The sequence below is a fragment of the Quercus lobata genome, chromosome 2, assembly GCF_001633185.2.
Source record: "Quercus lobata isolate SW786 chromosome 2, ValleyOak3.0 Primary Assembly, whole genome shotgun sequence".
Classification (NCBI taxonomy): Eukaryota; Viridiplantae; Streptophyta; class Magnoliopsida; order Fagales; family Fagaceae; genus Quercus; species Quercus lobata.
Window position 1 is genome coordinate 72277261 of NC_044905.1, and position 12705 is coordinate 72289965.

The 12705-nt window shown below is 31.9% G+C and overlaps 1 protein-coding gene across 1 annotated transcript; it reads right to left on the minus strand.

The window, feature by feature from the left end:
- Positions 1–1337: 1337 nt before the first annotated feature.
- LOC115976481 (beta-glucosidase 13-like) lies at positions 1338–7009 on the minus strand. The gene is made up of 12 exons (XM_031097782.1): positions 6681–7009; positions 6485–6595; positions 3899–3974; positions 3730–3807; positions 3499–3586; positions 3171–3390; positions 2889–3004; positions 2565–2785; positions 2409–2440; positions 2205–2310; positions 1992–2100; positions 1338–1818 (listed from the first exon to the last, which is right to left on the minus strand). Exons 1-12 carry the CDS (start codon positions 6972–6974, stop codon positions 1650–1652), a joined length of 1620 nt encoding a protein of 539 aa, XP_030953642.1. The 5' UTR covers positions 6975–7009; the 3' UTR covers positions 1338–1649.
- Between the last annotated feature and the right edge of the window lie 5696 nt (positions 7010–12705).

Sequence of the window (12705 nt, forward strand, 5' to 3'; positions counted from 1 at the left end):
AAAAAGTAGGTTCTTATACTAAAATAGACCAAAAAAAAAAAAAAAAAAACAAAAAACAAAAAAATTGTAAGAGTCAATTCGAATGTCCTTACCTACCCACTACCAATATTCAGTGGCAGTTTCAAGATTTTTTTTCTAGGAGGTCAATAAGAATATAAATCTTAGATAGAAAATGAATCTTGGTCTACGATATTTCTTTATTACAAATTTGTCCATATATTCTGTTTGAAGCTACTGCATTTATACACCTTTGGGTTTTGTAACCAAGTACTTCCTCATCTTCATCGTTTATGAAGTGAAAAACTTTGTAGCCAATAACAATCATTTAAGTTGTTGGAGTTAGTCATGTACTGGGATTTGTGCAAAATAATTAGTCACAGATTGGAGATTCATACAACAAAGGATAGAAGACTGTTACAATATCAAGTCTAATTAAGTATTAGACCAAAGGTTCAACTGTAAGTTGGTATTTTGGGATAAGTTAAGGTAGTGGTAAGATTCTTCATACTTGTAACCGCTTAACTGTTGATTAGTGGATTTTTGGGAATGGTGACCTTAAATTCACCCGGTGGGGTTTTTGCCTTGTTAAAGGTTTTCCCCATTTGTCAACAAATCACCGTGTCAATTTGATTTGCATGTAATTTGACTTAATTAATCAACTTGGGTAATTGAATTAATTAATCGAGGTCAATTTATCATAACCCAACAGATACATTACACCCCTTGACTGCTTAAAGCCCTTCCTTTCCAATCTCAAATTTGTTTTCTTCCTCTCCCTCCAAATACTCCAAAAATTTCTTTCTCTTTCTTTATCCATTTTTCCTTAAATATCAGTACCACCTCGCATATTCCTCCCCCTTCACTTTCTCTCTCTTTTGGACTTTACGTAGCAAAATATCTTCTCTCTCACTTTTGCTTCAACTTTTAGATTTAAAAAATAAAAAATAAAAATTATTTCTCTATATTATTCCCAGACTCTTCACTTTGCTTCGTTTTTAGACTTTTATTGTAGTCCTCACAACTCTGTCTGTACAACCAAAGCGTAAGCTCTACTAAGCTCACTTCAGTATATATATATATATATATATATATATATATTAGCACAATAATTGTAAGCTTCAATGGTAATATTCAGTTAATATCCGTACCCTAAAACAATTTTATAATTTATGAAAAATCATTACTTCATGTTTATGGTTCCTTTAACAATTAACATGATTTTTCTATAGATGTGACATCACATGCCACATTTAAACAACAAAAAATACCCATAGTAATTATGCACGTGAAAATGTAATTTATAATCAAATAAAAATGCATAATACTATTTTTGAGGGCACATAATTTTAACACAATGCCCATGCCAAAACCATGAAGAAGCATGGATTATTTTCATAGCTGTTCAGGAATTGCAAGTGGAAGTACAATACTAAGTACAATAAGCAATGAAGAAGATGACAAACGAGACTGAATCCACATTATTACAAAACAAAAATTCAAAGAGAACTAGTCTCTGTTTTAGTCGCATCTCAAACCACGGTGCTTGGAATACTCCAAAATCGATAAGGTTCAAATTTATTCTACTAAGAAAGTTGGAACTAATTGTCACATTGGTCTGCAACTCTGCATATATATGATATATCGGCTAATTAGCTAGCCAAGAAGACCTTGAGCCATTTCGCAGACTTCTTGAGGATTCTGTCCAAGTTGTTGAGGTAATCAGTGTAAGCAAGCCCGTACCGCACTGTGTAGCCTGACCCCATTTCCAAGCAGTCCATTAAGGCCCACATGAAGTATCCATTTACGTCTGCTCCCTGCCTGCACTCAAACAACAAACAATCTTTATGACTTTGTTTGTTGGGACAAACTTTTTTTATGGTCTTATTTATGCATAATATTGGTGCCATCAAAAGAATATGTGACAATTAATTAGTTGCAATTGGCAGAATATAAAGCGGAACAAAATTAGTAGGTAGCACTCAAGAACATACTTCATGGCTTCTGAAATGGCATAAAGATGGGCAAGAATATGCTGAATCCGAACATCATCTAGTAATGCAGTCTCTACTGCAATAGTATCATCTCGTTTCTCCGGATATCCTGTTCCAAGGCATATACAATCATATCAAGATAAAAAATTTTGTGATGTCTTTTTTTGCTTGATGAATATGAAAAAGAGGAACTATTTTAATTAAATTACTAACCATTCTCAGTAATAAAGAACTTAGGATTGCTGTATGTATTTGAAATATAAACCAATGCATCGGTTAACCCTTTTGGATAGATATAAATTTCACTGCTGCCTGGTGTCTGGGTTAACGATGAAATATCATGTTCTTAGTCGATGTCTTAAAGTCATTGGGTTTAATCAATGTGTAAACGATAGATTTAAAACAAAATAGTCTTACCGCTGCACCAATGTATACCCCATCTTTCTCAGCTGTGACAAATGCAACAAACAGGAAAGATGGATTAGATATTCCTACCTATCAAAACCAGATTTAGGATAAATTCAATTGCATGCTAAATTAAGCTATTTTGCAAATGAAACCACAAAAGTTTACCTGAGACTGTAGCAAACTGATAGTCAGAATAGGCAGAAAAGGTTGCATCTGTATCAAATGTTACGGCAGTTGCGTATCTAGATGTATAATAATTGATACCAATAAAGTCGAAGGATCCTTTAATTAAAGTCTTCTCGTCATCTGTGAATTCTGGAAGTCCATCCCTTACCAAAGCCTTCATGATGAATGGGTAATCTCCAAACACTAACGGTTCCAAAAACCTGTTCATACAATAGAAAAAAAGAAAATGAAATTAGACATAATTTTTTAGTCAAAAGGGTTTGATTATGTATGTGTTTTATTGACAATGATAAATTTTCTAACCATCCAACCAAGAAGTCAAATGCTCTCCGGGCTGCATCTTGATCCTGAATTGTATCTGAAGCAGGCAAAAACCATTCTGTCACTAGCGAAAGGCCGATTTGTCCCGCTTGGGTTGACTATTAACCAAAAAAAAAAAGGTTATATAAATAATGCTATATAGAAATAAAAGTGCAAACTAGTTATTCTAAAGCAAAATTGGTGTCAGCTTATGATTGGCCTGTGGAAAATGCTGCAAAATGTAAAAAAGAAGAAGAAGAAGAAGATGATTTAATTAGATTTCACCTGGTATGTGTCTCTGTAGAGTTTTACAGCTGTGGCATGGGCTAATATAATGTGATGGGCACAAAGGAATGGATCTGTTGCAGCATTTTGGAGTGGGTTGGTCGTATCAACTGTATAACCGTACGGTGCCCAGACTTGTGGCTCATTAATAGTAGTCCAGTGCTTCACTCGGTCACCAAAATATTGGAAACAAACATTGGCATAGGCTTTAAAATCATCCCTATCAATAGCAAGGTGGCAACCAACTACATTGATTAATATCTCAGGAAACTTTGATAGTTATGGTGATTAAAATAAGACATCGAATACAGGAAGAACTTGAACCTACACAATCTGGCTGCTCCAGAAGCCATTGTATTTGTCTCCTAGTGCTTGAGGTAAATCGAAGTGGAACAGTGTCACAAATGGGGTTATCCCTGCATGGGAAATTCATAGTCTAGCTCATTTTTTGAGCAGTTGAAAAGAAAACTGGTTTGAAACTTTGGGAACAAAAACTTATATATTGTCCTTTCATCATGAATTAAGCACAAGTAGGGTTCAAAAGTAAATTGATTCATACCATTTTTTATAAGTTCATTTATAAGATTGTTGTAGAAATTGATTCCCTCTTGGTTTATTCCACCATCTATGGTCCCATCTGCAAGTTGATTATGAAAAAGTACATAAATTTCATATTTTCCGAAATAGTTGGCTTGTTTGAGGTTCGGTTGTTTAGAAGAAAAAAATACCAGGCAGAATTCTTGACCAAGAAATGGAGAATCTGTAAGTGTCTGCCCCCATATCTACCAATGCTTGCACGTCATCCTGTGTTGCAAGCCAGTTAGAAAACGAAAGAAAGAAAAAAGCACTATCTTTTATTTAGTTACAAATTAGTAACAAGAAGTTGTATTTATTTGGCGAAAATATTGACCTGTTGCATGAAGTTTGTATTTTATCCATAAACTTTAAAAGTTAATTTTCAATTTTTAAACTATTCCTTCTCAAAAAATAAAAATAGAAATTATTGAAAACATTACATTTTCTTTTAAGATTATTATTATTTTTTCACTAGCTTGAGGGCAAAAATATAACAAAAATAAAAAAAGATTTTTCTTTCAACAACTTAGGAATAAAACATTATCCCTTTTTTAAATTCCTTTTGATATAGTGTTGTGTTACAAACTTATTTTCCAAAATATAATCCTAGAAATATTACAAATTTTACTATATAACTTTTACAAACTAATGTGTCATCAATGACAAAAATATAACTCAAACATTAATTTCTTTTTATCAAGATTTCTAATATTCATTTATAATATTGTTGGAAACCACTAATCACATTTATTATCATATCAAAATATAAAAGTTTAATAGTAAAATTCGTAATATCTTTAACATTTTCCTTTATGAATTTAGGTTGCAACAAAAACTTTGATCCACAAAGAAGGGGGAAAAAAAGAGACAATTTTCCTGTGCAGTTATTATTATTATTATGTTTTTATTGTTTCTAAAGCTTTATTATTGTTATAAAGCAGATCAACAATCCTACCAATGCATAAGAATATTTTCCTAATTTGAGATTCATGATTCAATTAGGTATTTTCCTTTAAAGATTTTAGGGCAAATTACAATATATCCACCTGAGTTCACCTCAGTTAGTCTTTTGTAACCTACATTTGTTAAAAACAAGAGTAAATATGTATTTCTAAGCTCATTTTATGTCTCTCTCCTCTCAAAACATAAAAAATATAAATAAAAAAGAGAAATAAAGATAAAAATGCTAATGTTATAAAAACATTTAGGGGTAATTATACCTCCTTCACTTAAGGTTTGGATGAATGACACTCCACACCAACCTTAAAGGAAAAAAACACTCATCTCCCTTGAGATTTGAAGAAATTAACATTCATCACCCTCCATTTATATTAGTAACGAAATATTTTAAATTTGTCTCTTATAAAAGTTTAACCATGATTAGTAAAAACATAATTGATAAATTTAGAATAAAAATGCCAAATTTATCAAGTACTAAAACACTTGTAACAATAAATCTCTCTATAACCCGTTTATAAATATAAAAAAGAGAGTAAGAAACATGCTTAATATTTTAAAATGCACTTCAATTAAAATTTTTAAGCAACCCTAAATAGCCAAGCTCACCCTCCAAGGCCACAACCCACAGACCCATTAACCCACTCGTTTCTTCTCTAGATTGAGTCCCAGATACTTGATGTTTTGAGGATTTGATTCAAGTGTCTTGCTACTATGGTTGGGATTGTTAGCTGGCTGGGTTTGAAGTTGTAAGGTTGTAGACGGAGGAGATGAGATTTGGAGTGGCTCAACTGTGAACCCTGTGAAAGAGAGAGGACTGTTTGTTTCTCGATCGGGAAGATGTGGGGTTTTTTTATGGGTGAGATTTTTATTGGTTACACAAAATAAACATAGGAACCAAAATAGTGTAGATGATTAGTCCATGCTGAGCTACAAATTGAAGGTCCGTCATCATGAATTGTTCTTGCCAGCTGTTTGGTCAACATGGTTTGTTGTTGATTAGATGACCGTGGGTTGCTAGGATTTTTGTCTGCGTGTTCATGTCTTCTTGAGGCAAACAAGCAGTGGAGAATTTAGATCTATTCAGGTAATGTGATATTAATTAAAAACACAATTACATTTATAATATCAATTTGAATTATGTAATAGGCCCATTTAAATAAAGATAATATATATATATATATATATATATTTTTTTTTTTTTCCATTGAGAGACACTATCATTCCTGTATTTATAAAAGATAAAAAGTCACTATCCCTTTCTCTGGATAAATAATAGATTCACATTTTCATTTAATCCACTAAAAAAATTTTATTAAGTACTCTAAGAACAATGAACCATGATATGTAAAAGAAATGTAATGAACAATGCTATTGAGTTCTCCATAACTTTCTAGAAATGAAAGAAATTTATTGGATACTTCAAGAATTAGCAGTGATATGTAAAATAAATATGATGAACAATGCTATTGAGTACCCAATAACTTTCTAAAAATGAGATAAATTTATTAGATATTTTAAAAAGTAATGAGCAATAATGTTTAAAATAAAAGTGATGAACAATGTTACCAAAGTACCCAACAACTTCCTAGAAATGAGGTCAAACTTTTGAACTATATATGCACATGAGTTGTGTACTGTATGTGCACGTGAGTTGTGTGCTCTATATATTGCTTTCTGTACTTCCATCCCGTGTAAAAAAAAAAAAAAAAAAAAAAAAACTTTTGTAGAATTGGTTTTATATCATTTATTGAGAACTATGTAGCAATATTCATATATACTTTGTAACGATTGTATGAATCAACTGCATAGTCTGTGATTCCATCATCATCTTGGATATAACTATCCCAGGTCGCTGGTCCTCTCCCTCCTTCATCACCTTTTCCTTCTGTCTGTACCATTTCATTACATGTCAGTTATATATGCAGAACACATATTCAATATAAATGAATGTATGTGTTTATAGGAGAGAGAGACCTGAAAAGCAGAAGTGGAGCAACCAAACTTGAACTCAGTAGGGAAGTCTTTTCTTGTTATTTTGCTGGCTGCAGCTATTGCATCCGCGATTGGGTCTGTGCTGGTAGTTGTATCAGTAACTGAAGCTGGTGGAACGGAACCTTTCCAACATCTAATTGTAAGCCTCAAACTCTTGTTCTCATTTCTCAGAGATGGGACTCTCCGACTTGCTCCAAAAATGGTAGTTTCTGATTTCTTCAAAGAACCCAAACCAGCCATCAATGGCCTCATTGGCAATGCAAGGTTAAATGCCATGTTGAGAGAGAGAGAGAGAGAGAGAGAGGAATTTGGTGCTTAGGGATCTTTTGTTCTGGGCTATTTATAGATTTGACATGATGAAACAGTATCGGAAATTTGATCGAGGACTTTGGTGCATCTCCAACAAACACTCTAAAACCAAAATTTCCCTCTAAAACCGTTTCATTTCATAGTGAACCAAAATGGAAAAGGTTAACCTTTCAAAATAAAAAAAGAAAAGAAAAGGTTAGCATTACACCGTATATGTCAGCTAGTACCATGCACGTTTTTTTTTTTTTTTTTGGTTTGGGGGTAGAAAGGAGGATAACATTAACAACTAACCAAACTCCAAAAAGGAGTTAACATGACGATCATACAAGGTACGAACAGAATCTAACCATCTTCGCATCTAATTAACTCACGTGTTATATTTGTTGCCTGCATGTTACCTGACTCCTTTTAAGTTTTCGTTTGGTAATGACTTTTAGTTGGCTTACTTTTACCACTACTGTGGGTACTTAGCTTGTTTTTGTCAGAAATCACTACTTTGCAGATCTTATCCTCAAGATTTTGCTTACATTTTTTTTTTTTTTTTTTGTTTATTGTAGGTCCATTTTATCCTCTCTTTCTTTCTTTCTTTTTTTCTTTTTTTTTTTACAGTAATTTCAGGAAGAAAATAATAAATTTATTTTATTTAGTTTATAGCTTTTATTTATAACATTTTTAGTAAAAAAACTAAATAAATTGTTCTCAAATGGACACTTAAACATTTTGCATGTAAGAGTAGGCAAATGCAAGTGTAAGTGAATATAAAGCAAGAGTCAAATGGTGACAAATGATGTGTATAGTAAAGTATATGTCATATTTTTAGCATCAATAAATATTTTTTTTATGAAAAACTCTTTTTTTGTATTATACTTGAGCGTGATGAGATTTATTATAGACTATTTGATAAAATACTTTTCTTGATTGTCAAATTTATTATTTTGACAAAATTTTTGTGGAGAGAAATCTCATCAATTGGTACGGGTTTCTTCCGGAGGATCTAATGAAAGGAGAAAATGCCATCAACTCAGGTTTTGCATGCATTCTGAAAAAGTCTCAACAATTTCAACTATGAACTATGGTGGTCGTGCATGAAGTCATACTGGAAGGAAATGATTTGTGAGAAATTACATGCCGAGAAAGCATGGCCCCATCTAAAAGCTCTTTACTTGCTCAAACAGTGCATGGAGGATAATATGCTAATTCACATATATCAAATACAAATATAACAAAGTAGGCATGGCTCACAGTGTCACACATTAGAGTGGTGCTCATGAGGTACCAATTCAGCAATTCATCCTGTTTCATTTCAAATTAATGGAAAAAAAATTGTTAAAATTTTAGTGTTTGAATTAAAAACCTTAAATTTCGGCTCTTGCCTCTCACCTCACAACCTCACAAGAACTTTATATTTGTGAAACGACCATTATACCAAGTGTGTGTGGTATTGATTATGGTTATAGTGTTAATATCTTACTCTATTTGACAAAATTTAATGTATTTTCCTAGTACGTAGTTGATAAAAGCTCTGTTGTGGGAAAATATTTACTCCGAGTAGCGTCCATTTGGTTGGAATGGTGGAAAATTAAAATGATAGAAAAAAGGGGAAGGGAAAAAAAATGAGAGGATGGAAAATATTTCATTTTTCTATTATATGTGCTTGGTTGGAAGGATGAGAAAGTGGAAAGATGAAAAACTTATTTGTTTGGTTAAGAAGAAAAATGAGATGATAGAAAATGAAATTGGTATAAATTAGTGACGGAGTCAAGATTTTAGTCTAGAGGGGGCAAAATTAAATGACAATATTAAAAGTGAAATTAATCTAAAAATATTAATCAACAATAATAACAAAATAAATAAACAATTGTAAGCAAATATGAATATATTTCATATTATTAAAATAGATAAACAAAAATAACCAATTCATAGCTACTAAAAAATTTACAAATTGATGGAGTAAAAATGTGATTAGTGTTACTTAAAAAATATAATAAATAAATGTTTGAAATTATTTTTTGTGGATTGGTGACATGCCAATTTGTAAGATGTAAGTAGTAAAATTTGTAGTATCTCTAGTATCATTCAAGGATAAAATGCTGTAAAAAGTATCATAAATAGTGAAAATAGTGTAAATAATGATATAAAATAAAAAATAAAAAATAATGAAATAGGTGCAACACGTAGGACAAGACAAAAGCTACTTGTAAAAATAGTGAAATTGGTGAAAAGTTTACATGGTTTTGCGTTTGAGAACTTTTTTTTCTTTTTTTTTTCCTGTGTGACAGAGTCACTTTCAACCAAGTAGAAGTCATTTTTTTCATATTTTTTATTTCCTCCATGTCTGTAAGTAATTACTTTAGGCTACATATGCAAGGAAATTTTAGGAGGAGTCAGGGAGGCAGGTGCACCCCCTCGCCCCCCCCCCTCCCCTGGCTCTGCCTCTGCTATAAGTAGAGAGTTATGTCTCTATTAAATAAAACAAAAGGTAGCACATTTTTTTATTAAAAAATTGTGTATGAATGGTACTTCATTTATATATATATATATATATATATATATATATTAATAAAAAAAAGACAGGAAGTTCAAGAACCCAAAATTTATTTGTCAAAAAAAAAAAAGAAAAAGAAAAAGAAACTAGCTAACTGTTTGAGAAAAGAAAGGACAAGCACATAATAAAAGAAAAGAAAAAATAAACCGAAGAGAGGATAGGCACAAAAGAAAAAGGAAAAGAAAAAAAATGAAGATAAGCACAAATGAAAGAAAGAAATCGAATGAATATATAAAAAGACAAAAAAATTATTTATTAAAAAAAAAAAAAAAAAAAAGACAAAAGAAGCAGAGTAGAAAAGGACAGTTAGCCTAGACAACTATTGCAGGGCATTTTCACTTGTGTATTCATTTGGAATTGGGGTGATTTAATTTTGGTGCACTAAGAGAAAAAAAAAATTGTCGGCCTCCATTATTTTTATCCTCTCTTTTCCCTCCTAACTAAACACATATTATTTATTTTCTCTCCTCCATTTTCTATTCACTTTGTTTTCAACTCAACCAAACACACCCTAAATTCATATAAAAATATTAATTTTGTGTATTAGGTAGATTATTTTTATTAGTTTAGAGTACCACATTAATTTCCATTTCCTAAGTTGCATTTCTTTATGCTCGTTTTTTGAAGTGCAATTCAATTTTGATCTTGTGTTCAATGACCATGCTAGAACCATGAGAACATGGACTATTTTCATAGGAATCGCAAGTAAAAGTACAATACTAACTTTTTTACAATGAAGTTAAGAGTCTTGTAACTTAACTAATTGATACCTTCTGGTACATATTTTCAACGGGGACACTAGAGTTCAAAAAGATGTAAGCATGGATTAGAAGAATTTGTGTGTGTTTGGGCTAGAATTGTTAAAAAAAGTTTTTTTTTTTTTTTTTTTTAAACAAACTAGTTTTTAGCTTTTCGTAACACATTAACATAAAAGTTACTAAAAATCAATGTTATAAATACAATTTCGAACCTTGGTTCGATTTGTCTATTGTAATGAAATATTTCAGTATCAGCCTGTTTCCACATATCGTTTTAGGGGTTACCGGCTTCCCCCCATCCCCACCCCACCCCCCCTCCAAAAAAAAACACCCACACACATCAACAAAATTTCCAAAAGATAATTACTAATTACCAAAGCATATACAAATAAGTAAATGATAGGGTCATTATTCCTTTAAAAAAATATATTATTTATCTATACTAGTATACTACCATTGATTGGGTGCCTTTTTAATTTTTTATTTATCAAGGTGTAGTACCATTTGAAAGTTTTTAACTGTTAGCTCATGTAATAGGTTGATTGGTGGATCACAGGGCACAATTTGCTATAAATACAAAAAACATGGAACTCTTTCCTTGATAAAATAATGATTACACATTTACAATTTCATCTACCCCGCACTATTTGCTATAAATGCAAAAAACGTGGAACTCTTTTGATTACACATTTATAGTTTCATCTACCACACCCAACTCCATTTCCTCTATCCGAATAGAATTACTGGTCTCTACGTTTTAAAATTCTCATTACACTCTCCTTGCCTCTTTTTTGCTGCAAAAAGCAAATATGCGAGGGTTGAAGTTTCATGAGTAATTCACCTCAGACTCAGAATCATCAAAGGTCACCTTTAGTTTTTACCCCCTCTCTCTTCATTGTTGTAGAATTTTTGTTTATAATTGATGCCGTGAGTTAGAATAGAATCAATGTAACTCAGAAGAGTCAGTACACTGCTACATGGAATGCTAAAAAAGAACAAATTTCATTCCGGCATATGCTACCTTGTTCTGAGTCTTGTAGGAATGGACCCATGATTTCTTATTGTTACTCACCCATGGCGCAAAAACATTGTTAGATCATAATAGGCGGAGAATTTATACAGTTTTATCTAAAAATGACTTATATTAAATTGTGTATAATTGTGTAAATTTAAACGTTTGTTACAATAATCGTGTAAATTTATACTGACACTATTCATTTCATATTTTTTATGTTTATTCTTTCTTTATCTCGAGATGTATCTCAAGATAAAGAAAGAGAGAGGGTGATAATTATCATAAGTGAAAAAAGTGAATCAGCTAAAAAAAAACAAGAAAAATTGATGTCTTAATGAAATGTAGTATAAAATAGATAATCTGATGTGAAGTATTTTGATAATTAAATATGTAAAATAGAAAAAGTAGGTTCTTATACTAAAATAGACAAAAAAAAAATTATAAGAGTTGATTCGAATGTCCTTACCTACCCATTACCAACATTCAATGGCGGCTGATGGTTTTTAGACCCCTTAAAATACAATTGATTTAACCTAAGTAATTAGTTAATTTGTTACTTAATCCAATTTAATAAATCTAGGTTATCACAATCACAAAGATCATATCATGCAAAGCAGCAGAAAGATAAATAACACAAGATATGATCACCCAGGAAACCAAACCGGTAAAAACCTGGGGAGGATTTAACCTAGCTGTCCTCAAGGTAAACTTGAATCCACTATCTTGAAAGAATCGAAGTTCATACAATAAGACTTACAAGCCCCCATGCTCGACTTCTTATTGCTACCAACCAGTAGAACTTACTGACACGACCACGTGTAAGCTCCGAATCCACGGACTCCTTCTTTCTTGGATTCACCACCAGATACAAGCATACCCGCTTGTGTTTTCTTTAAACTTCAATGGCAGCAACCAAGTTGATCATCAAGGTGTAGATAAATCTAATCCTTGAAAACCCTAAGTTTGTGTAAAGGAAAGCTCCTCTAAATCTTACAATAGATTTACACAAACTGCAATATGAGCAACACTAAAACGTGGCTAGGGTTTGCCTTTTATACTTAGGACAAATTAGAAAACCCTAAAACGTTTTAAAACAACTAGGGCTGAGTTGGAAAATCTGCAGAAAAAACATTTTGCCCGAGCTTCGATCGATCGAGCCTAAGCTTCGATCGATCGAGCCAAGCCGAAATGCAAAAATCTTTTCTGCATTAGCTCAATTCCAACTTTACATAAATGCACAACTTTGAGTAAGACTAAAACACTTCTAAACACATTATTTTGATCATGGTTTGCCAACAATACACATTAGAGTTCTAAATACATAAATACCTAAGTCTTTAGAACCTAACAAACTCCCCCCTTTGGCAATCTGTTACAAAA